Source organism: Podarcis vaucheri, assembly GCF_965113315.1.
Source record: "Podarcis vaucheri genome assembly, chromosome: 3".
NCBI classification, from domain to species: Eukaryota; Metazoa; Chordata; class Lepidosauria; order Squamata; family Lacertidae; genus Podarcis; species Podarcis vaucheri.
Genome location: NC_138761.1, coordinates 21187617 through 21212984, shown reverse-complemented (window position 1 = coordinate 21212984; position 25368 = coordinate 21187617). Strand labels below are relative to the sequence as shown.

At 47.6% G+C, this 25368-nt stretch overlaps 1 protein-coding gene across 1 annotated transcript; it reads left to right on the top strand.

The window, feature by feature from the left end:
• Positions 1–19574, top strand: LOC309528680 (uncharacterized protein). Its single transcript, XM_082216287.1, has 5 exons — positions 1–157; positions 5796–6838; positions 14333–14390; positions 14968–15360; positions 19122–19574. The coding sequence occupies exons 1-5, from the start codon at positions 155–157 to the stop codon at positions 19302–19304; spliced, it is 1680 nt and encodes a 559-aa protein (XP_082072413.1). The 5' UTR covers positions 1–154; the 3' UTR covers positions 19305–19574.
• Positions 19575–25368: the final 5794 nt, after the last annotated feature.

Genomic DNA, 25368 nt, shown 5'->3' with positions numbered 1-25368 from the left:
GAATCTCGTGACATCATCACGGCAGTTGGCCTGGAATGTGGATTTGCATGGCCTGGTTTTGCAAAGTGGGGCAGCTGGTGTCCGATTGAGGGGAAAATTATATCTCTGCATGTGCCGTGGTTAAGATTCTTGTCTCCCTGGACCCAGTTTCGCCATGGTAAGATCCGTCACTCTCATTCCTTTTTCTTTTCTTTTTCTTTCATTTATATCTCACCTTCCTTCCCAAGCATCATACAATTATTTTTGTCTCCCTCCTGCATTTTATTCTCACAACTACCCTGTGTAGTAGGCTAGGCTGAGAACTAGGGGCGATTTGAACCTGGGTCTCTCGCTCGCAAAGTGAGCCTAACAGGCCGGTCACTTTCTGTCAGCTTAACCTATGCCACAGAGTTGCTGAGAGGACACACACACACACACGCACACACACACGCGCGCACACACACACACACATATGTGTGTGTGTGTGTGTGTGTGTGTGTGTGTGTGTGATGGGGAACAATGAATACCACCTTAAGCTTTGTGGAGGAAAGGTGGGATATTACCATTATAAAGAAATAAATGTGAAATGAAAAACAGAGTATTTTATCTCCATGCACCCTAAAAACACACTCAATAAAGCTGATGCAGTTTGTTTGTTAGTTTGAACAATTTATACAGCCATCTTCAAATATTGAAAGAACTGTCACATGGAAGATGGAGCAAGCTTGTTTTCTCCTGCTCCAGAGGGTAGGACCAAATTAGTGGCTTCAACTTACAAGAAAGTGCCACTGTATTCTGCTCTGGTCAGACCTCACCTGGAGTACTGTGTCCAGTTCTGGGCACCACAATTCAAGAAGGACACTGACAAACTGGAACGTGTCCAGAGGAGGGCAACCAAAATGGTCAAAGGCCTGGAAACGATGCCTTATGAGGAACGGCTAAGGGAGCTGGGCATGTTTAGCCTGGAGAAGAGGAGGTTAAGGGGTGATATGATAGCCATGTTCAAATATATAAAAGGATGTCACATAGAGGAGGGAGAAAGGTTGTTTTCTGCTGCTCCAGAGAAGCGGACACGGAGCAATGGATCCAAACTACAAGAAAGAAGATTCCACCTAAACATTAGGAAGAACTTCCTGACAGTAAGAGCTGTTTGACAGCGGGCCATCGAGTCCAACCCCCTGCCAAGCAGGAAACACCATCAGAGCACTCCTGACATATGGTTGTCAAGCCTCTGCTTAAAGACCTCCAAAGAAGGAGACTCCACCACACTCCTTGGCAGCAAATTCCACTGTTGAACAGCTCTTACTGTCAGGAAGTTCTGACACACTTTCACATCCCTCTCGACAAAATTTTGGCACATGTCTCAAGGTAATGTGCAAAATACAATACAGCCGGGCTGGGCTGGGGGGACAGCTGAAAACAACATAAAAATAACAGCAGATAAAAATTAATAATAATAAAATATTTCTACCCCAGCCACTCTGGGTGGCTTCCAACATATAGAGAAACATAATGAAACATTTAAAAACTACCCTATACAGGGCTGTCTTCAGATATCTTCTAAAAGTCAGATAGTAGTTTATTTCCTTGAGATCTGATGGGAGGGTGCCACTACCGAGAAGGCCCTCTGCCTGGTTCCCTGTTACCTCACTTCTTGCAGTGAGGGAACCGTCAGAAGGCCCTCGGCGCTGGACCTCAGTGTCTGGGCAGAATGATGGGGGTGGAGACGCTCCTTCAGATATACAGGACTGAGGCCATTTGGGGCTTTGAAGGTCAGCACCAACACTTTGACTTATGCTTGGAAACGTACTGGGAGCCAATATACGTCTTTCAGTATGAAGTAGACACTCATGGCAGAGTCCCATCTATTCAGCTGTGAAAGCTTGTTAGGAGAAAAATATCTTCCATTGTTTCTGGAAAGCCAACTGTCCCATTTTTAGTGGGACAAGCTGTATCCAAAAGCCAATCCTGACTTCTGTTTCAATCTCAGAATGTCCTGTTTTTCAGTCAAAGAGACACTCACTCTCGCGATTGTCAGCAGAGTCGCGCCAAAGCGCCTTCCTGTCCAGTGATCTGGCGCGACTCTGCTGAATGCCAGAGCGCTGGGCAAGAGCATCAAGAGCGAGGGTGAGTGGTGCAAGCAGTCAGTCAGTCACTTTTATTGCACATAGCCAAAGGTGCCACAATGCGCACAAGAATCATTCAACAATTAAAAGAAAATATACTGGATTAATACAAAAGAGTTAAAACATTTATATTATCAAAACATTACGTACTCTAAACAGAGCTATAAAAGTACCCCAATATAAAAATCAAGACATTAAACAAAATTCATAAGCTAAAATCATCACATGGCCACTAATATATCAAAAAACAATGTCAATTAATACAGTGTGCAATTATACTCGGAGTTTGGTAACAAAGATAGAACATACCTGATGTAGATGTTGTTGTTGTTGTATAGTCGTTTAGTCGTGTCAGACTCAATGTAGATAGGGTCAAATAAATTCATCAGCAGCACATATACTAAAATAGGCGTGGTGCAAGCAAGTGATGAGTGTCAGGAGGGTGAGGACAAGTAGCGTGAGCTGTGAGAGGTGGCCGGGGGGGCAGCATGGTGGGTGTGGGTGTCCCGGATTTTGTTCAGAAAAAGTTGGAGCATTTGGGAAAGTGAAGATAGTGGGTGCCTTCATATTTGGACGGGGATGCTGTTCCACAGAACAGGGGCAACCCAAACTAAGAGCCCTGCTCCAAGTTGCTAAATAATAATAATAATAATAAATTTTATTTATATCCTGCCCTCCCCAGCCGAAGCCGGGCTCAGGGCGGCTAACAACACTAAAATAGTGCAACATTATAAAAACATAATAAGAATTAATTAAAATCAAAATTGATGGCAACCATAAACTAAAGTATTGTAAAGATTGCCGAAGGAGGGAGTCAGGCTGTGCCCTAACCAAAGGCCTGGTGGAACAGCTCTGTCTTGCAGGCCCTGCGGAAAGATGTCAAGTCCTGCAGGGCCCTTGTCTCTTGTGACAGAGCGTTCCACCAGGTTGGAGCCGCAGCCAAAAAAGCCCTGGCTCTAGTTGAGGCCAGCCTAACCTCTCTGTGGCCTGGGACCTTCAAGATGTTTTTATTTGAGGACCGTAAGTTCCTCTGTGGGGCATACCAGGAGAGGCGGTCCCGTAGATACAAGGGTCCTAGGCCGTATAGGGCTTTGAAGGTTAAAACCAGCACCTTAAACCTGATCCTGTACTCCACCGGGAGCCAGTGCAGCTGGTATAGCACCGGATAAATGTGATCCCGCAGCGAAGACCCCGTAAGGAGTCTCGCTGCGGCATTCTGCACCCGCTGGAGTTTCTGGGTCAGTCTCAAGGGCAGCCCCACGTAGAGCGAGTTACAATAATCCAGTCTGGAGGTGACCGTCGCGTGGATCACAGTGGCTAGGTCAGGGCGAGAGAGGTAAGGGGCCAACTGCTTAGCTTGGCGGAGATGAAAAAATGCCGCCTTTGTTATAGCTGCAATCTGCGCCTCCATGGAGAGGGAGGTATCGAAGATTACACCCAAACTCTTAACGGACGGTGCTGGCACTAATTGCACCCCCGCAAGAGATGGGAGTTGCCCCCTCAATCCCATATCGTCCCGTCCCAGCCAGAGGACCTCTGTCTTCGAAGGATTTAACTTCAACCGGCTCCCACGTAACCATCCAGCCACAGCTTCCAAGCATCTGATCAGTGTGTCTGGGGCCGAGTCAGGATGGCCATCCATCAACAGATAGAGTTGGGTGTCATCAGCATACTGATGGCAGCCCAGCCCAAAACTCCGGACAAGCTGGGCGAGGGGGCGCATAAAGATGTTAAAAAGCATCGGGGAGAGAATCGCACCCTGAGGCACTCCACACACCAAGGAGTGGCGGGATGACAGTTCCCCCCCAAGCGCCACCCTCTGTCCCCGACAGAGTGGGGCCCTTTTGTGCAACACAGCCATTTTGGCCACGCTGTCACAGACCGTGCTGAGGAGCGCTGCACTGAGGAGAAATGGTGGAAGTCATACCCTCCACCTGCTCCTGCTCCTGAATCTTCCCAGGAGCAGGAAGACAGTATAGATTTGGAACAGTGGTTTGCAGAGGGGCACAGTTCAGAAGGCAGAAGCTGGGAAATACTGTTTGAAGACTGGGAAAGGTTATGGACCACCGGTTTGAAATTCACAGCATGTAATGCTTTGAAAGAAAACGTTATGAAAATGATATATAGGTGGTACATGACCCCAGTCAAACTTGCAAAGATATACCATTTGTCAGATAATAAATGTTGGAAATGTAGGGAGGCTGAAGGAACATTCTTTCACCTCTGGTGGACCTGCCCGAGAGTGAAGGCTTTCTGGGAAATGATTTATAATGAGTTAAAAAAGGTATTTAAGTATACCTTCCATAAGAAACCAGAGGCCTTCCTCCTGGGTATCGTCGGCCAGAAAGTGTTAAAGAAGGATAGAACTTTTTTCCTTTATGCAACTACAGCAGCAAGAATTCTTATTGCCAAACATTGGAAGACACAAGATTTACCCACGCTGGAAGAATGGCACACGCAATTGATGGACTATATGGAATTGGCGGAAATGACTGGCAGAGTCTGTGACCGGGGAGAAGAGACAACAGAAGAGGACTGGAGAAAATTTAAGGACTATTTACAAAAATATTATAAGTTATATGAATGTTGAGAATTTGCTAAGCTTTGGAGAAAACTAGCTTCAGTAAAAATATTTGAAGGAAATTTGGGTAAAATTTATGAAAGTATTAAAGTTTAGAGTAATTTTTGGATTCAGCACATGGTACTAAAATGATTTAATAATAGGTACTCTAAACTGAAAATATGGTTAGTGGAAGATACAAAAAACACATGAAACAAGGTAATAATTTGCTGTTATTTTTATTGTAAAGAATGCAGGGTTCGGAGGATGTGGGGAAGTCCGATGGCTTTGAAAGTTGAGATTGAAAAATGGAAAATTTCTTTCTCTGATCTTCTTTTTTTCTTCTGTAAAAAATGCTTTTGACGTATATCTGACTATACACCTGTACCTGGAAAAAAAGCAATAAAAAATATTATTAAAAAAAGAAGAAGCTGGGAAATACTGGATGGGGAACAGCTAGGAGAAGAAACACTGGAAGAGAGAGGGTTAACAGATTCACAGTCATTGGACAGCATTTATCCACTCTTCTCAAGGTCAAGAAGAGCTCAGAAAGCCTCAGAAGAAGAAGAAGAAGAGTTTGGATTTGATATCCCGCCTTTCACTCCCCTTCAAGAGTCTCAAAGCGGCTAACAATCTCCTTTCCCTTCCTCCCCCACAACAAACACTCTGTGAGGTGAGTGGGGCTGAGAGACTTCAAAGAAGTGTGACTGGCCCAAGGTCACCCAGCAGCTGCATGTGGAGGAGCGGAGACGCGAACCCGGTTCCCCAGATTACGTGACTACCGCTCTTAACCACGAACAGAAAATGCAGAGGGTACAAACTCAGATTACAAAACATAGGAGTTACGTAGATTAATAGGGATGGAGGGAGTGTAAGCCTTAATTGTCAGCACCGCCATTCTGGGTAGACACTTTCTTTTGTCCTTTGCTGTGTTTAATAAAGAAACTGGTAAAAATTCATTTTTGTTTGATCTGCTCATTTATGGCCACAGGGGGGGGGGAGGCTGATTCCCCAAAGCATTAAAACCAGTTGAATTTTCCCCTTAACTTTCCTGCCCCCTGATGTGATATTTGTTGATGACATCTTCTCAGAAATGCATGCGTGACTTCCCTACCTGCAATCTGTTTCAGGATGCCAACAGCTCAGGGTCCCCAGCCATCCCTGCTATTGTGACTGACGCGCTCGCTAATGGAGACCAACAAACACTGTTAGAGGCCAGAAGGCAGCCAGAAGCCGCCAGCAGCCCTCTGCCATTAGACGCAGTTGCCAAAGAGGAGAAGGATGAGCACAGAGAGGAGAAGGACGGCCAAGGAGCCAAGGAGCAGGAGCAGAAGAACCCCAAGCAGACCCAGGGAGCCGATAGCGAAATGGAGAAGATGCGCTTAGACTTTGAGCTGACCCTTCTGAAGCGCCAGCACGAGGAGAACGACAAGCAGCGGCAACACGAGGAGAAGATGGAGAACATACGCCAGCACTTGCCGTGCAGAACACCTGGCCAAGGGGACGGGGAGCAGCTGGGGAGCAAGCTGGACCCCATCACGGAAATTGAGCTGGAGAAGATGCGCATGGAATTTGAGCTGGCCAAGCTGAAGCAAATCTCCGAGGAGAACGAGCGGCAGCGGCAGCACGAGCGGAAAATGTACGAGGACAAGGAGAAGCAGCGGCAGCACGAGGAAACCATGGAGAAGCTGCGCCTGCGGCAAGGAAATATCCGAGTGCTGGGCCCGAAGGCGATGGGGAGCAAGGCGGAAGCGGCAGCCGAGTCGTTTTCTGAGACCTTTGGTGAGGTGGGGAAGATGAGGATAGAGCTGCAGCTGGCCATGGAAGTCTACTTGCCAGATGTGACTGAAAAGAAGCCCCACTCTGAGCCTAGTGGGCAACAGGGAGGCCCGAAGCCTGAACAGCCGCTGGAGAAGATCCTGGAGGCAGGAAGACCGCCAGTGCCACCGGAACAGAAGACTGAAGAGGTGACTGAACACCTGGGTCTGCAGGTGCCCCGCATTGTGGTGAGTGGAGCAGAGCCGGAGTGGTTAAGGAGCAGATTGGACTTAGCCATTGACACCGAGCTGGAAAAGAGGAGGATGGAGTTTGAGCTGACGAGGCTCAAATACGAGCACGAAGAGAACGAGAGGCAGCGGCAGCATGAGGAGAAGATGGAGCAGCTGCGTCAGCAGTAGGCGCCACCCAAGGAGGTAAAGGGGATACCGGGAGGGAAGAAGGGAGGTTGTGGTCATACCGGGTGGCAAGACTTTTTCTAGCCCTCTTGTACGCAGAGACCCTTTTGCCTCTTACCTGCTCTTGTGGGGAGGACTGTAAAATCCAAATAATGTCCTTTGACAAATACAGGCTCCTCCAGATGGGTGCTTTATTGCAGGCGGATTCCACAACAAGTTATTGACACAGTGGCAGCTCCCAAGTGATGGGTTTTATCCTGCTCTAGTTTTTTTCTGATGTTCCCACAGTGCTGCCACTTTATTTCAGTCTGGAGGGACTATAGCATGACAAAAGCCAGACAGAAATAAAGCAGAACGCTTGCGCTATATAAAAAAGTTACGGGATGTGAGCAGGAAGCTGAGGGATCGGCACTAATTCGAAATGAACCAATGCGACTGCTTGGAAATTTTTGTAGACACAAACAGTATTGAAAGCAGGGTCTGTGTGGCCATCCCAATAGCATCATGAGCACAAATCATCACGAATGTGCAATAAAAAAAAGACATCTGGGTGGGTCTCCGGTTAACGCAGCCTTTTCCTCTGGTTTTTACTATAATTTGACCTGTATTTTATGGCATTGCTTTTATATTTTTATAGATGCACGCTGCCCTCAGACCTTATTGGCAAATGGTAGCATATAGTACTGATTTTAAAAATTAACTATAATCCCACACACACCACAGAAATGAGAGAAAATGGGAAGATGGGATAATGAGTGTTGGAGGTAGTTTGATGGTGCTGCCTTCCAAGTTTACATTTTTCTGTTCCGGGGTAGTTGGGCAACATGTGGAGGAACCCGGGGTTCCTACCCCTGCTGTAGGGCCTATGTTAAAACATCAAATACACCATCAGATACCTGTGATCTTATCAGCGCAGGAGTCATCATTTTATGGGTGACATTCCACTGGGGCTCCTGAATGTTTCTAGGCTTATTGCTATTTCACTGCTGGTCACTGGCCTTGGGCATTGGTGGGTTTAACCCTTGAATGGAAATTTGAAAGGGACTAGGTTTGACTCTCTGTCTTCCGAATCCTGTTCATGCAATTCTTTTTCTTTCTTCCACAGTCTGAATGAGGAACCTGTGCCCTGTCTATTGGCTTCCTTCCTTCCATAGGCTGGGCTATCAGCGAATACACACAGAATGATTTGAACCTCTGCTCTGCATTGCCTGTAGTATATTATACTTTGATAAAACACGCTAGATTTGAACCTCTGCTCTGCATTGCCTGTAGTATATTATACTTTGATAAAACATGCTAGACTCTCTGCCTTATGTTTTCCACCATGAGATGCGTACAGGGAACGACTATTTTGCACGGGCTCAAAGCATGAGCCGTACACGTGCTTGCCATTTTTGGACCCAGAAGAGGGCGGAATGGGGACAGGGGCAGAACAGAGTGGGGTAGGCAGACTTATGTCTGCTCCAGCGATGTGCACGGTGACCTGGAATGCAATCCCTGTGCAAATTGGGGGTTGACAATACTTGCATAGAGTCAATTGAGCAAATACAGGTCTGGTTTTATGGGTAGGCGAGTTGGGAGCTTGTGCCAAGGGCCACACCGAAGAGAGAACCGGAGTGTATTGCCTGCTGTGAGCTAGAGCAAAATTGCTGAGAGCTAACTTTGGGTCGGGGCGCTGGCTATAGGGGGCAGGAAGGGCTTATGCCCCCTCAGCATTTCATGGCAGGGGGCTGACCCCCCCATACTGCCCCTAGGCATGTGCTGGCATGCCCTCTGTACCCCCCACCATGATCGCCAGAGCGTCTCGGCAGGCACCCACACATCCCATCAGGCATGGCCCAATGGGGGGGGGGGACCAGGACGTCGCACGTGTGACATCATGCAAACACAACAGACCCTCCAATGTTGGGCCCAACTCAGCATGCCTGTTTGGGGTCCTTTTCGTTAACATTTCTAGGAAAGCCTAGGAACAGCAGGACACTAGGTTTAGCTGTCCTGAGCAAGCCATACCACTTGGCAACACTGTAAAACTGACCATGGGAGGCAGGGAACAGAGGTGCTGAAAGCTATTCCTCCCAAGGGTGGTATTTCTCCTAGGGCCAGCCCTGAGAAGATAGATGTGTTAGACCATTAGTCTCAAGTCCTGGTTCATCTCCCAGCTCAAGCTTGAGCTCTGGGAGTTTAACGGAGAGTCTACAGGTGCTTTTGGCATGTACTTAGTGCCACAACTGTGCTGCAGAAGTGATACAGGCTCTGCTGGACTGTATGAATATTATTTGAGCTCGTCTGGGTCAGGAGGTGTCATAATCCAGTGATGGGGAGCCTTTGGCCCTCCAGATGTTGTTTGGCTCCAACTCCCATCAGCCCCAGCCAGCATTACCCATGTTCAGGGATATAATAATAATAATAATAATAATAATAATAATAATAATAATTTATTTGTACCCTACCCATCTGACTGGGTTTCCCCAGCCACTCTGGGCGGCTTCCAACAAAGATTAAAAATACATTAAAATGTCACACATTAAAAACTTCCCTAAACAGGGCTAACTTCAGATGTCTTCTAAATGTCAGGTAGTTGTTTATCTCTTTGACATCTGATGGGAGGGTGTTCCACAGGGCGGGCGCCATTACCAAGAAGGCCCTCTGCCTGGTTCCCTGTAGCTTTGCTTCTCGCAGTGAGGGAACCGCCAGAAGGCCCTCAGAGCTGGACGATGGGGGTGGAGACGCTCCTTCAGGTATACTGGGCCGAGGCCGTTTATGATGATGGGAGCTGTGGTCCAAAAACATCTGATGGGTGGTTATTTTAATTTTTATTTGTTAGTCGTTTTTCCTCACACAGCCACCAAAACGACTTGCATTAAAAACCGATTACGAGCAAAAATAGAAGTCTAAGAATACAGCAACAGAGCTATAAAGTAAGGGCCAGAAGTTTGGGTACAGAGAGAAGAGTTTGCCTAGCTAGATAAAGATGGTGCCAGGTGTACCTCCTTGCGGAGAGCATTCCACAAGTAGGGGGCCACCGTGGAAAAGGCCTGTTCCTGTGCTGCCACCTTCTGAACCTCCCATCGACTGAGCCCACAAAGAAGGGCCTCATATTATTATCACAGGCGCTGGGTCAGTTCATGTCAGGAGACGTGGTCCTTGAAGTACTGCAATCCTGAGCCACATATGGCTTTATCAATCAAAACCAGCACTTTGAATTGAGGCTCTCTATCTCTGCCATAATGGAGAATCGGGTTGCTGTTTATTTAACAGTACATGCTTTCATGGAAATGAAATCCCACCATATTCAATAGGGCTTACTCCCATCCCAGGTAAGTATATAGGGGATTGCAGTCACAGCCTGTTCATATCCTACCCCTAACAATATGTACTTTGGGCTCCAGTTTAGTTAATCACTCTGTTAGATTAATCTGTTCCCAACATGTTGATCAAGTACAGTGGTACCTCGGGTTAAGTACTTAATTCGTTCCGGAGGTCTGTTCTTAACCTGAAACTGTTCTTAACCTGAAGCACCACTTTAGCTAATTGGGCCTCCTGCTGCTGCCGTGCCGCCAGAGCACGATTTCTGTTCTCATCCTGAAGCAAAGGTCTTAACCTGAGGTACTATTTCTGGGTTAGCGGAGTCTGTAACCTGAAGCGTATGTAACCTGAAGCGTATGCAACCTGAGGTACCACTGTATAGCTCTTGGCTGTGCTGGCTGGGTGCTGCCCCACCCCCCGTTGCAATTTTGCCCAGTAGATTTCAGCCGAACTCAACCCAAAGGTCATATACACCACTTCCAGATGACGCCCAGCTCCTCCTCAAGCAAGAAAATAAAAGTAATGCAGGAGATGTCTCCGAAGTCTAGGTCACTTGTAAATACTGTATGCAAGAAGTAGCCCATGTTTTTTTGCAAGCGCATTGTCAGGGAACTGACATCGGAGCCAGAGGCGGAGGGAAGGCTCCCAAGTGATGCTGGAGAGGGACCCAGCAGGGAGAGAGGCAGCTCATCATCAGCTGGGGAAGGTAATCAGCGCAACACCAGGGATATAGAGGGGCTGATGGGGGAATCGGCGAGGGGGCTCCAGGACTCCTCGCCGGAGACCAGCAGGGAGAGCACGGGTCCTCCGCTACCCACACCCTCCCTGCACAGAAGACTTCCGCGCAGGGAGAGTAGGAGGAGACTGGGTGTCAAACAACTTTTATGCTGGAAAAGGTTTAAGAAACGCCCACTGACGGATTCTGCTAGCGACTGAGGCAGCCACGAAGTGAAGGGCTGCCCAGACAGAAAAGGTTTAACAACATGGCAACATAGCCAGGGGTGGCGGCAACTTACGCACAAGCAACCCCTATATTCATTACACGCATGCATGCAGTTTCCAGATGCAGCTGGATGTTGAAGTTTCAGGCTTCGAAAAGCTTCAAGAGTTTGTGGTTCAACTGTGGATCAGCTAATTGTGTTCTTCTGCTGAGATTATGGAGGTTTTTTTGCCTTTTACGCAGTCAGGACACATAATGGCTGTTGGAGAGGGGTTTGTCATTGTGTTTAGAAAATTTCATTTATATACTGTATATATAAAAAGGTTTAAGAAAATGGGAGGTGAAACTTGGGTGGAGTTAGTAAGAATTAAATATATGCATCTGTTTCCATAGGGGAATCATTCTCTCTCTCTCTCTCTCTCTCTCTCTCTCTCTCTCTCTCTCTCTCTCTGTGTGTGTGTGAGAGAGAGAGAGAGAGAGAGAGAGAGAGAGAGAGAGAGAGAGAGAGATTGTGGGGCTAGAAACCATGGAGAGCTGCTGCCAGCCAGTGTTGAAAATACTGGCCTAGATGGACCAATGGTCTTATTTAGTATAAGGCAAATTCCTAAGCTCCTCAGTAAACACTCTTCTCCCTCTCCACAACTGTCTCTAGCAATTCTGCAAACATATTTTTCAAGGCTTTTTAAAAAACGATTTAAAAAGGAGAAATGAAACTCCACCTGTCTGCACTCACAGTCCTTTAAAACAGGCCACACAGAGAGACAGAGACTCTCCCTTCCAGCATTCACCGTTCAATAACATTTTCTCATTCATTCTTTGGCGAGACGTGCACGGTTTAATTGGGGCGGATAAATAAATAAGTAGTTCGCCAAAGTTCCAGCGAGGGAAGGAAAGGTTGCTCGCTCACAACTCGGAGACAAAGCATCACATTGTTTAACTCGCAGAAGAGGAGGAGAGGAGACCAGATAAATATGAAGTCAGTGGAGACGGTCAGCATGCCTTTGGCTAGATCTCCTGACAAAGGGGCTTGTTGTCCTCCTGGCTGCCTGGTCTGTTGTGAATAAATAAGGCAACAACTCCATTCAAGACACAGACTGTCCGTTACACATACAGCTGGCTGCTTTGTGCCCGCAGATCAGAAAGGCAACGAGGGGAGGAGAATTGGATCAGAAATAGGAAGCGGTGGCCATTGTTCCAAAAGATATGTGGGTTGGTGGCCAACTTTTTCAATGAGGAGGAGGAAACACATAACCCAACAGCCAGTTGCGCTCAGCTTTCAGACCACAGGAACACAACCGTACCCAATCTGAGGAACCACCATCAGATATTCTTTTTTTCAGTGGCACCTTCCTGTGCTATCAAGCATACTCATGTGTGAGTTAAAGATGAAAAGGTAAAGGTACCCCAGCCCATTAGGTCCAGTCATGACCGACTCTGGGGTTACTTCATACTGAAAGACGTATATTGGCTCCCAGTACGTTTCCAAGCATAAGTCAAAGTGTTGGTGCTGACCTTTAAAGCCCCAAATGGCCTCAGTCCTGTATATCTGAAGGAGCGTCTCCACCCCCATCGTTCAGCCCTGACACTGAGGTCCAGTTCTGAGGGCCTTCTGGCGGTTCCCTCACTGCGAGAAGCCAAGTTACGGGGAACCAGGCAGAGGGCCTTCTCGGTAGTGGCGCCCACCCTGTGGAACACCCTCCCACCAGATGTCAAAGAGATAAATAACTATCTGACTTTTAGAAGACACCTGAAGGCAGCCCTGTTTAGAGAAGCTTTTAATATTTGATTAATTATTTTATTTTAATATTTTGCTGGAAGCCACCCAGAGTGGCTGGGGAAACCCAGCCAGATGGGCGGGGTATAAATAATAAATTATTAGCAGTAGTAGTAGTAGTATGAGTAAAAGGCAGCTTCCCATGGTTACATGGCTACATTAGTAAAAAAAAGAAAACCAAAAGTTATGTGTTAGAAAACTTTATGAAATTTTACATTGTGTGCTTTAAAAAGAGGTTTTTAAAAGCAATTTCAGAACGTTTTTTATAGCTGTGTAGATGCAGCCCAGCATTACAATAGGCACTATAAAAGAGGCTTTTAAGCTAAAACCCACTTCCTTTTGCCATCTGCTCAGCATTCAGAGTATGAAAATCAGGTTCTCTACTACTGAGCCAGTCGTAGCAACAGGCGGGCTGTGATGTCACAGTGAGGCATCTATGACATCAGTTTGGCAGTTGGCTCTGTTAAGTCTGGCTTTGCTTTTTGTATTGTCTGGGGTGGCGGGTTACAGAAGTGCATCATGGGACAGTGAGAGCCTAGTGAAACGAAAGGCTGCCTAGTGTGGTGTGCAGCCCTGTTATTCACACGCCTACTGCCTTGAGCTTCAGTCGCTTATGGTAAGAATGGTTGTTCCTCCATTATCCTTTGTCTTGCTCTTCCTTCAGGAAGCTCAGAGCTGTTTGGACAGGGAGCCTTCTACCCAAGCACTGACCGCAATGAGAGCTACTCAATTTTAAGAAGAGGCCCAGCCACACTGGTGTTTTATTGTCGGTGCATTCTGGGCACAACAGTAGTGGACTAGTGATGGATTTATCCTGCTTTAGTTTGTTCCGCAATGCTTCTCCAGTGCTACCACATTATTGCTGTCTGCGAGTGCTACAATGCAATAAAAATGGGACAAAAATAAACCAGCACTCTTTTGGGTGTTAAAAAAACAACAACCAACTATGGGATTTCAGCAGGAAATTGTGGGATGTTCACTGATTGGAAAATAAGTTGTGTCACCATTGTAACAGACACCCTCACTGAAGATGAGTGCTGGGTAGTGCGACCAATATTATGGGAGTTTTAATAGATAAAGCCGCCGCCAGCAGCCCATATTCACACAACAGAAGTCTACAATTAACTACAGTATTTTATGGTACCGCCTGTGTTTACCAACAGCATTATAGTTCTGTGAAGCTTCCCAGTGTCTACTCACGTCCCACCTAGATTTTCAAAGTGTGAGGAGGGAACAAAACTGTCTGCCTGTTTAATGCTTGATGGTTTCCCATGTGAGGCACAAAACTTAAAGATACACCCTCTTTATACATAAAATTTTAAACAGCACTCTTTATCAAACCAAGTCTCAGGTAGATCTAGAATGGCTGTCCCTGTTCTAACCAGCAACACCTCCCTCAGGCCCTCCTAGGATTTGACTCTCTGCTGATTAACTATTGGTCCCGCCAGCTCTCACTGGTCCTTGGGATGCCAGGAGGCAGACCCACGGCCTGTCCGTCACAGCCACCCCAAAACTTTTGCAGGCACAATTGGTATTGAAAGTGGGCTTGCATAGAACCATCACTTCTAGAGCATCATGATAAATGTGCAATAAGAAGTTGTATACTCCCCCATTTTTCTCTTGCGGTGAGGGGATATAGGTTGTTTTGTGTCAGCTGCCTAAATTGCTTTTCAGTATGCAGCCTGTTAGCCAACTTAGGTACAATTTCCAAGCTGAGCAAGTTGTGAGTTCAAACCCCAATTTCAAAAGTGGCAAAGGGTGAAGATGGAGCATTTAAAAAGAAGTCACGGTTAGTTCTTCACCCATGCAGTGAGCCAGGCTACCTGCCAGCTTAAAGATTAGCATGAAAGGTGTAGATACCAGAAAATCAAACTCTGGTTAAGTCATTAGTCTGGTCTTTTCCGTGATGCTTCGTGAGGGCTGCTTGCTTTTAAAAAAACATTTAAAGTGCTATATTGTGTGTTTATTCGTTTATATTTTATATACCCACTTGTTTTTATTTCAAAGCAAAAATGAAGAACAAATTGCAATTTTGTTCTTGGAAAATGGGGGAGGAAGGTGATGGGCTTGTGACATCAAAGGCAGGTTAGATACCCTTTCCGTGCTAGGAGGACAACCCTGAAAATGTCTCGTCTGCTGCCGACAATGTGACTGAGCCAACATCGGCCCCCGACGACCTGACCGAGCCACCCTGCACCCCTAACGATGTGACGGACCCACTGGACATCCGAGACGAAGAGACACAGCTGAGGATGAAGCCGCAGGTGGAGCTGGAGAACCTGCACCGCGGCCTGGCCAACACGGAGGGGGAGATGGACACCTGGGTCCAGATGGAGCTGCCAAGCAACAAGCAGGCCCGCGCCTTGGCGACTCAGCTGGAAAAGATGCGCCTAGACATGGAGCTCACTATGACCAGGTACCGCTACGAAGACAAGGAGAAGCAGCGGCAGCATGAGGAGAAGATGGAAGCCATGCGCCAGCAGGCACTGTCAACGGCACAGGTAAGGGCTGGCAGGTGGAGGTGAGAAAAGCAGAGGAAGAAGACAGAAGGAAAGATACAGGCCACAATCCAACTTGCATTCTCTGTACAGTGGTACCTTGGGTTACATACACTTCAGGTTGCAGACATTTCAGGTTAGACTCCGCTAACCCAGAAATAGTGCTTCAGGTTAAGAACTTTGCTTCAGGATAAGAACAGAAATCGTGCTCTGGCGGCGCGGCGGCAGCAGGAGGCCCCATTAGCTAAAGTGGTGTTTCAGGTTAAGAACAGTTTCAGGTTAAGTACGGACCTCCGGAACGAATTAAGTACTTAACCCGAGGTACCACTGTAGTTGTTTTTTTAAAAAAATCCCTTTTTTACCTTTGTTGTATTTTTTGTGGCAGGTACAAAGCAGTGCAGAGCTTTCAGCGCATTTAATAGCTATGTCCTCTGAAGGGCATAGGGTGGCGCTGTGGGTTAAAACACAGAGCCTAGGGCTTGCTGATCAGAAGGTTGGCGGTTCGAATCCCCACGACGGGGTGAGCTCCCATTGCTCAGTCCCTGCTCCTGCCGACCTAGCAGTTCGAAAGCACATCAAAGCGCAAGTAGATAAATAGGTACCACTCCGGTGGGAAGGTAAACGGCGTTTCCGTGTGCTGCTGTGGTTCTCCAGAAACGGCTCAGTCATGCTGGCCACATGACCCGGAAGCTGTACGCCGGTTCCTTCAGCCAATAAAGGGAGATGAGCGCTGCAACCCCAGAGTCGTCCGCAACTGGACCTAATGGTCAGGGGTCCCTTTACCTTTACTAACCCCTGTTGGGGTTTCCTTTTCTATATAAAGGTGCCACAGCCCTGTCCTCTTTTGAGACTCTACCCTTCTTCCATAGCCAGGAACAGGGCTCACCTGGCTGTTCTGAAGAAGTTGAATTGATGGCCAAACTGCATTTTACAAAGGGACTATAATCTCTCGACACTTTAAGAAACAACAACCCCCAAAACCTGAAAGGCAGCCAGTGTGAGGGGGGTAGGATGCGAAATTGCTCACAGCAGGATGGAAGGATTTCTTTCTCCTCCCCTGAGGTCTTTTCCTGATCAAAATTCCCTCCCAAGGCTGCTCTTTGCTGTATTTGTAGCATTTTTCCTTTCCAGGGGAAACAACGGGGGGGGGGGGATAGTTTGATCAAGAAAACAGCAAAGGGAGAGTGTTCAGGATCCTTCTCTGCTGCTAGCAACCCCCCAGGTTCAGTTTTTGAGAGATAATTCCAGTGACGGATCTCATGCAACATGTAAATTTGACCTTTAGTAGCTTCTTTCTCTCGCTGCTGCTTCCAGAGTTTGAATTCCTCAAAGACTCCAGTTACTCACCACAAGTTCCCAATTCAGTTTGAGAACTGAGAAACTACAGGAAAACGGAGCCACTTGGTTGGCCAGCAGATAGAGCAGGAATGATTTTGGCTACTGCCCTCCACAATCCAAAAACAAGCAAATAAGAATAAAGTCACTGCCCACCCCCACACACCCCAAACCCCCCACAGAGGCTGGTGCATTTCCTGTTTGTCAGCTCACAAGGCCACTGCCAATGGCTTAATATAATTAAAACTTTGCCAACCTGACTACAGTGGTACCTCAGGTTACATATGCTTCAGGTTACATACACTTCAGGTTACATACGCTTCAGGTTACATACAGGTTACAGACTCCGTTAACCCAGAAATAGTGCTTCAGGTTAAGAACTTTGCTTCAGGATGAGAACAGAAATTGTGCTCCGGTGGCGCGGCGGCAGCAGGAGGCCCCATTAGTGGTGCTTCAGGTTAAGAACAGTTTCAGGTTAAGAACGGACCTCCAGAACGAATTAAGTACTTAACCCGAGGTACCACTGTAATATCAAATGACTCAGCTGGTGAAAGGGGCCACCCTTGAAATAATCAAGTAGAGAAGTGCTCTGAACTTGAACAGATGGAAAGACATCGTTGGCTTGGTAAGCTCTCGGGAAGAGTAATTTGTAATACTGCTCAGGGACTGAAGGCAGATAATGGTTAATTTCTTCCTGAGAGCAGAAGACATTGATCATTATGCAATGTTCCTGGAGGACATAGGTGTCCCATTCCTGTGAAAGAGGCTGGAAACCAGAATGACTATGACTGGAAAAGGTTTCCTCATGGTCAGGACCCAGGCATGCCAGTTTCATCTTTTGTTAAGACAATTACAGGCAAATGGTTCAGAATGAGTAGGAAACAGTTGCGTCACCTGGTGAAGGCAATTTGTCCCACCCACTTCCAACAGCGTGGGCTGGGTGTTGACTTGAGGTCCGTATGTGAAGACAGGAGAACTCAGATCCACACTAGCCATTCAAAGACCACGACTTCCCCCAAAGGATCATGGGAACTGTAGGTTGATAAGGGCACTGGAAATGATGGTTCTTTGAGAGGGGACTGCAGTCCCCAGGATTCATTGCGGGAAGCCTTGTGCTTCCAGTGTGCACTGAATAGGCTTTAATGCATAGCGTGAAGGATTCAGAACGAGGATTGTGCTATCGGGGAAGAACTAGATGCAGGGCAAAGAGAAGGATGTGTTGCAGTGGAGACTTGGCAAGTGGATTCAGCTCGGAAACTATGAATCAGAATATAATGCAAACTACATTGAACATAAACCCAAAATCTGCAGCCATAGAGAGCACGTTCTGCTACTGGGATAATTTCTGCAAGTCAGGTGGCTGGCTGAGGCATAATAATAATAATAATAATAATAATAATAATAATAATAATAATAATTTATTTATTATTTATACCCTGCCCATCTGGCTGGGTTTCCCCAGCCACTCTGGGCGGCTTCCAACACAATATTAAAATACAGTAATGGATCAAACATTAAAAGCTTCCCTAAACAGGGCTGCCTTCAGATGTTGTCTAAAAGTCTGGTAGTTGTTGTTCTCTTTGACATCTGGTGGGAGGGCGTTCCACAGGGCGGGTGCCACTACCGAGAAGGCCCTCTGCCTGGTTCCACGTAACTTGGCTTCTCGCAGTGAGGGAATCGCCAGAAGACCCTCTCAGTGCCTGGGTAGAATGATGGGGGTGGAGACGCTCCTTCAGATATACTGGACCGAGGCCGTTTAGGGCTTTAAAGGTCAGCACCAACACTTTGAATTGTGCTCGGAAACGTACTGGAAGCCAATGTAGGTCTTTCAAGACCGGTGTTATGTGGTCTCGGCAGCCGCTCCCAGTCACCAGTCTAGCTGATGCATTCTGGATTAGTTGTAGTTTCCGGGTCACCTTCAAAGGTAGCCCCACACAGAGTGCATTGCAGTAGTCCAAGCAGGAGATAACCAGAGCATGTGCCACTCTGGCAAGACAGTCTGCAGGCAGGTAGGGTCTCAGCCTGCGTACCAGATGGAGCTGGTAAACAGCTGCCCTGGACTCAGAATCACCTGCGCCTCCATGGAGTCCAAAAACTCATGGAGTCCATGAGTCCAAAATGACTCCCAGGCTGTGCACCTGGTCCTTCAGGGGCATAGTTACCCCATTCAGGACCAGGGAGTCCTCCACACCCACCCGCCTCCTGTCCCCCAAAACCAGTACTTCTGTCGTCAGGATTCAACCTCAATCTGTTAGCCACCATCCATCCTCCAATAAACAGCGCAGGAGGGTTTCACTATGGAAGCGTAATGTGGGAATTACTGGCGCTTGCAAAGGAAAAAGAGAGTGCATCTTTGTTCTGCGAGCCTTTTGGTGACCTGCAGCAACATGACTGGAACTTCACACCTTTTCCCTTTGCTCTCTCCACAGCCTTCTGGGGGAAGCCATCATTTCCTTTTACCTCAGGACCAGTTCACCTTGTTCCTGTATTGCTTCATCTTCATACACGTCATCTACATAGCGAAGGAACTGGTGTTCTTCTTCATTAAGAAGCACGAGATGTTTGCCATCGGTGTCATCCTCATATGTGCCATTAAAATATTCTGGAAGTGAGAGTCTTAGGCATACAGGGCCCCGGCAATGCACCCAGAAGCAGCATTTTCACAGACTTTATTTAATGCAATCTTCCTCTTTGCAGCCCTGTTGCCAATACCCACAGCACATGCACAAAATATAAGCCTATCCCATGCACCGCAAAAACCCCCCACAAAAAACCCAGTTCTGTCAATCTTTCTCTGCCCCTTTACACACATGTGCGACACAATAAAGCATGCAGACGAAGCACCCGGATGTACTTTTAATTGAGTTTTAATAAATTATTTTTAATAACAGAGTTAAAAAAAATTCTCGTTGCTGAATTTGCTTAGCACCGCATGGAGTGGGGATCCTTACCTCTACCTCATTCTTCCCCAGGAAATTCAATAACTTCCTAAAGGGTCCACAAATATGGTTTTCATTTTTTTAAAAATGACCCCATTTTTATATCCTTTGAAGCCTAAAAGTCTGTAAATGGAGGAAGTAAACAGATTCCTGACAGGGAGACAAAGAGACTGGACAAAGCTGCAGGTGCTAAGTTGGTTTGCAGTGCTCCTTTGCACATGGTCCAGCTTGTCAATACCCGTCTTAAATTGTGGTGCCCTGAACTGAACACAGTATTCCAGGTGCGGTCTGACCAAGGTAGAATAGGGTGGTACTATGATTTCCCTTGATCTGGACCACGGGTAGGCAAACTAAGGCCCAGGGGCCAGATCTGGCCCAATCGCCTTCTCAATCTGGCCCGTGAGCGGCCTGGGAATCAGTGTGTTTTTACATGAGTAGTATGTGTGCTTTTATTTAAAATGCATCTCTGGGTTATTTGTGGGGCATATGAATTTGTTTTTGTTTTCAAAATATAGCCCGGCCCCCCACAAGGTCTGAGGGACAGTGGACTGGCCCCCTGCTGAAAAAGTTTGCTGACCCCTGATCTGGACACTAGACTTCTGTTGATGCAGCCTAGAATAGCCTTAGCTTTTTTGCTGCTATATCACACTCTGGGCTCATGTTAAGCTTGTGGTCTACCGAGACCCCTGGATCCTTTTCACACATATTACTAGCAATCCAGGTGTTCCCCGTTTTATATTTGTTCAGCTGGTTCCTCCTGCCTAAGTGTAAAACCTGAAATTTGTCCCCTATTGAAACTCATTTTGTTAGTTTGGGCCCAGCTCTCCAATCTTTATCTTGAATCCCAACTCTGTCTTCTGCGGCATTGGCTACCCATCCCAGTTTGGTGTCATCTGCAGATTTGATGAGCGTTCCTTCATCCCATCAATTAACATCTTTATAAATGACTTGAATGAAGGAATTGAGGGGATGCTCATCAAACTGGCCGGGGGGCAGGGGCAGGTAGCAGTACATGTGAATTACTAGCAGTACATGTGAAAAGGATCTAGGGGTCTCGGTGGACCACAAGCTTAACAGGAGTCAACAATGTGATGCAGTGGGGGGGCAGGGCGGGGGAGAGACTAACGCTATTCTAGGTAGCATCAACAGAAGTATAGTCAGACCACACTTGGAATACTGTGTCCAATTCTGGGTACCACAATTTAAGAAGGATGTTGACCACCTGGAATGTGTGTAGAGGAGGGAAACCAAGATGATCAAGGGTCTGGAAACTAAGCCTTATGAGGAACGGTTGAAGGATCTGGGTATGTTTCGCTTGAAAAAGAGGAGACTGAGAGGAGATATGATAGCCATCTTCAAATATCTTAAGGGCTGTCACATGGAGGAGGGAGCATGCTTGTTTTCTCCTGCTCTGGAGAGTAGGACTTGGCTTCAACTTGCAAGAAAGGAGATTCCGACTAAACATTTGGGAAAACTTTCAGACGGTAAAAGCTGCTCAGCAGTGGAACAGACTCCCTCGGGAGGTGGTGGACTCTCCTTCCTTGGAGGTTTTTAAGCGGAGGTTGGCTGGCCATCTGTCATGGATGCTTTAGCTGAGATTCCTGCATCGCAGGGGGTTGGACTAGATGACACATGGGGTCCCTTCCAACTCTAAGATTCTGTGATTCTATGCATTGAAAACATTTTGATCAGCTACTTCAATAGTTCAATTCAGATGCTGAAATATCCCATTATATAAAATATTTTATTTTTTAAAAAAATGCAAGGACTTAAAAATATGCAGAGAGATCAAGAGGTGATACTTTAGAGCATGGGTAGGCGGACGGTCCGGGAATGAGCGTGTTTTTACATGAGTAGAATGTGCCCTTTTATTTAAAATGCATCTTTGGGTTGTTTGTGGGTCATAGGAATTCGTTCATATTTTTTTTTCCTTCAAAATACAGTCCGGGCCCCCACAAGGTCTGAGGGACAGTGGACTGACCCCCTGCTGAAAAAGTTTGCTGACCCCTGCTTTAGAAGTACGCATGTAAGATAATGCATGGAGAAAGGGGCGGCGGGGGGGGGGAGAAGCGTTTCTCCCTCTTTCTCATCGCATTGGAATTGAGGGCTGAATGATGCTTTCGGTATTCCGCGCTTTGACTTGGGGCTGAGGGGGAAAGTTGCTGTTTGCTGCTCCACCTCAGCCAGAAGACACGTCTTGGGCTGAAAAGAGCCTCTTTGCAAATGTGCAAAAATCTGCCCCCCCCCCCACTGCCTTTGACAAAGCTTCCGAAAACAAAAATAGCAGCCAGCAGGCGCAGAGACGCGCTTTTGTGAAGTTGAGGGTTCCCAGCGCAAGCCTCGCCTCGCGGGAGCCCCCGACAAAACTTGGCGGGGGCGCGGGAGAGAGGGAGGCGAGAGACGCGAGACGTGCCACGTGAGGCGCCCGGGCTGCTGCTGCTGCTGCGGAGCCTCCTTTGGTACGTGCAGACTGGGCCTTCCGCTTCCTGAGGCCTCGGTCGCTCCTGCGGCTCGTACGTGATGCGAGGCAGCCGCTCAGGCGCATGAATTATGGACGGGCTCCGTGCGTCCCCGGACACGAGGCGCGGAGACTTTCCACATGTACTGCTAGTGATTCACATGTACTGCTACCGCCGCCCCCGCCCCACAGTTTGATGAGCGTCCCCTCAATTCCTTCATTCAAGTCATTTATAAAGATGTTAATTGATGAGGGAATGTTCATCAGATCTGCAGATGACAACAAACTGGGGTGCAGAAGAGTCGGGATTCAAGAGGCAGATTGGAGAGCAGTGCATGTGAAAAGGATCTAAGGGTCTTGGTGGGAGATTAAGAGGAGTCAACAGTGTGATGCCGCAAAAAAGAAAAAAAAAGAGCTGCTATTCTAGGTAGCATCAACAGAAGTATAGTCAGACCACATACACCCCACCCTCAACTCCACTTCTGAATAAGATAGCTCTGCACAGTCACTCCTGTTGCTGCTGCTGCTGCTGCTCTCTCTCTCTCTCTCACACACACACACACACACACACACACTGCATAAATCGTGCCTGCTGCTGCTGGAGAAATGAAAAACATGCCTACCAGGCTCTCTGTGTGTGCGTGCTCCAGAGTTGCCAACTGATCAGGCAAAAGCCCCTGGCCTGCTGCTCCTCTGCCTATGAGGTTAAAGGTAAAGGACCCCTGGATGGTTAAGTCCAGTCAAAGGTGACTGGGATTGTGGTGCTCATCTAGCTTTCAGGCCGTGGGAGCCGGCATTCGTCCCCAGACAGCTTTCCGGGTCATGTGGCCAGCAGGACTAAACCGCTTCTGTGACGGAAACCAGAGCGCACGGAAACTCTGTTTACCTTCCCACCGCAGCAGTACCTATTTATCTACTCACACTGGATTGCTTTCAAACTGCTAGGTTGGCAGGAGCTGGGACAGAGCAGCAGGAGCTCACCCTGCCGGGGGGATTCGAACTGCCGACCTTCTGATCGGCAAGTCCTAGGCTCTGTGGTTTAGACCACAATGTCACCCGCGTCCCTTTCCCCCTGCCTATGAACACAGGCTTGAACAACAAAAAGGTTGCAAAGGGGGCCTCTACGGCACCCCTCCTCCTCATGCAAGCGTCGCAGCTGAGAGATGTCCTCATCTCTACATTCTGACTTGCAGAATCAGAGTTGCAGAAAATCCAGGCCTGCTGCATCCCAAATAGATGGCTGTCCTATTGAGAATCAAGCCTACTCCTTTCTGCATTGCCCTACCCTAGGTTCTGTCTTTGGATCACGCCTGGAGTCATCTACCTATAAGGCCCGTGGCCTGCAGAGGTCGTTTGACCAGCCCATGAGCCGCCCCCGAGCCGCCCGCTCTCACGCTGTGCCAAACTGGTGCAGTGTGGCGCGGGGACTCGCTTCCGTGGAGCTGAAAAGTGTGTTTGCGCAGACACCAAAAATCACATCTACGCAGACGCTGAAAATCGCGGGGGCGCATGCTCATGTGCACACAAAATCCAGCCCACAGAGGGATTTCCGTGGGACCGATCCGGCTGAGGCAAGATAAACTTTGCTGACCCCTGGATCACGCTATAGCATGACAGGATACTAGGAACTGGCTTACTCCTTCCAACAGAAGACTTGGCTGATGAGCGCCGCCATCTGCCAGGATTTATATAGCCAAAACAACAGGAAAAAAGAGGGAGGTATTAGCAGCCTAGGGATGCGGGTGGCGCTGTGGGTTAAACCACAGAGCCTAGGACTTGCCAATCAGAAGGTTGGCAGTTCGAATCCCCACAACGGGGTGAGCTCCCGTTGCTCGGTCCCTGCTCCTGCCAACCTAGCAGTTTGAAAGGACATCAAAGTGCAAGTAGATAAATAGGTATCACTCTGGCGGGGAGGTCAAAGGCGTTTCTGTGCGCTGCTCTGGTTCGCCAGAAATAGCTTAGTCATGCTGGCCACATGACCCGGAAGCTGTACGCCGGCTCCCTCAGCCAGAAAAGCGAGATGAGCGCCGCAACCCCAGAGTCGGCCCTGACTGGACCTAATGGTCAGGGGTCCCTTTACCTTTACATTTATTAGCAGCCTTGGGAAATCTAGCTTTTGCAGCTGTACAAAAGCACTTTAAGAGGGGAAACCTAAGAAGGTAAAATGGCAATAGAAAAACAGCTGAGTAAGGACTAAACATGCCAGTTGCCACCGACTGCTGCGTGTCTGTTGGGGTGGGGGAGTGGAAACCCAAGGAATGAAGCACTCTGCACACTGCAACATTTTGTTGCAGGTCTCCCTTGTTTAATAATGTTGCAGGGATGCCAGGATTCTCTGCCACGTGAGATTTATGCTGGGCAACACAGCTTAGCATTCAGGAAGTACTGTGCTGCTGTTGTTGGCAAAACCTCTGTGTTTTCACGGGTGGAACAAAGAGATGTGCCCAGGGAGATGCTGCAGAGCTCAGGATGCTGAAACAGCGGTGGGAGATGACCCAGCGGTTTCTTGGATGTGTCTCCATAAAAAAGATTAATGGGTGAGAGACTCTGATGGGCGATTGGCTGCTCAGTTATATCAGGCTCTCTTATATATACGGAAATCAGGCCAAATAATGTCTAGTTTCAGTCTGGGGGAAAGGGTCCCTATTGCAGTAAGAGGTGATACACCTTACCCTATGGTTTCCTGAGCTTCTGGGTCATTAATGACTCCTTGATAAGTGCATTTGTGAAGATGCCTTTTGGAGTGTTTGTTCCTGAGCTGTGGAAGCCACAATGCACAACAGCACCTCTTAGCTTTTTCCCCCCATGATGCAAATGATGACTAGGATTGCCAGATTATGAATATGTCCTTGTCGATGTCCCTTCAATAGCGGTTTGCTCTAGCAATTGGCAGCAGGTCCCGCTTGGCGGTTTCCCCCCATGCTAAGCATCGCTTGCTGAGGTCTGCGGATCAAATCGGGAACAGGAATGGCTTTGAGGTGTGCGGTTTGTCCTAGCCAGTTGGCAACCCTTCGTGATGCTGATGTAGATTTGAGCACTTGGGTACCTGATAATTTTTTTAAAAAAATATGCCACATTGCTGTATGTGGCAGATGCTTTGAAAACAAAAACAAAGGTTGCTATGCTCCATGCACAAGATTTCGTTGCTTTCATATAAAGGTGTATTACGGCTCACATGTGCAGTGGACAATGTTCTCGTGTGTACACGTAACATCATAGAATTGTAGAGTTGGAAGGGGCCACAAGAGTCATCTAGCCTAACCTCTAAAATGCAGGAAT

Coding starts and splice junctions, on each gene's coding strand:
- LOC309528680 (XM_082216287.1), top strand. Junction 6,839..14,332: donor ATGGAGCAGCTGCGTCAGCA/GTAGGCGCCACC, acceptor TTGGGATGCCAG/GAGGCAGACCCACGGCCTGT. Junction 15,361..19,121: donor AGGCACTGTCAACGGCACAG/GTAAGGGCTGGC, acceptor CTCTCTCCACAG/CCTTCTGGGGGAAGCCATCA.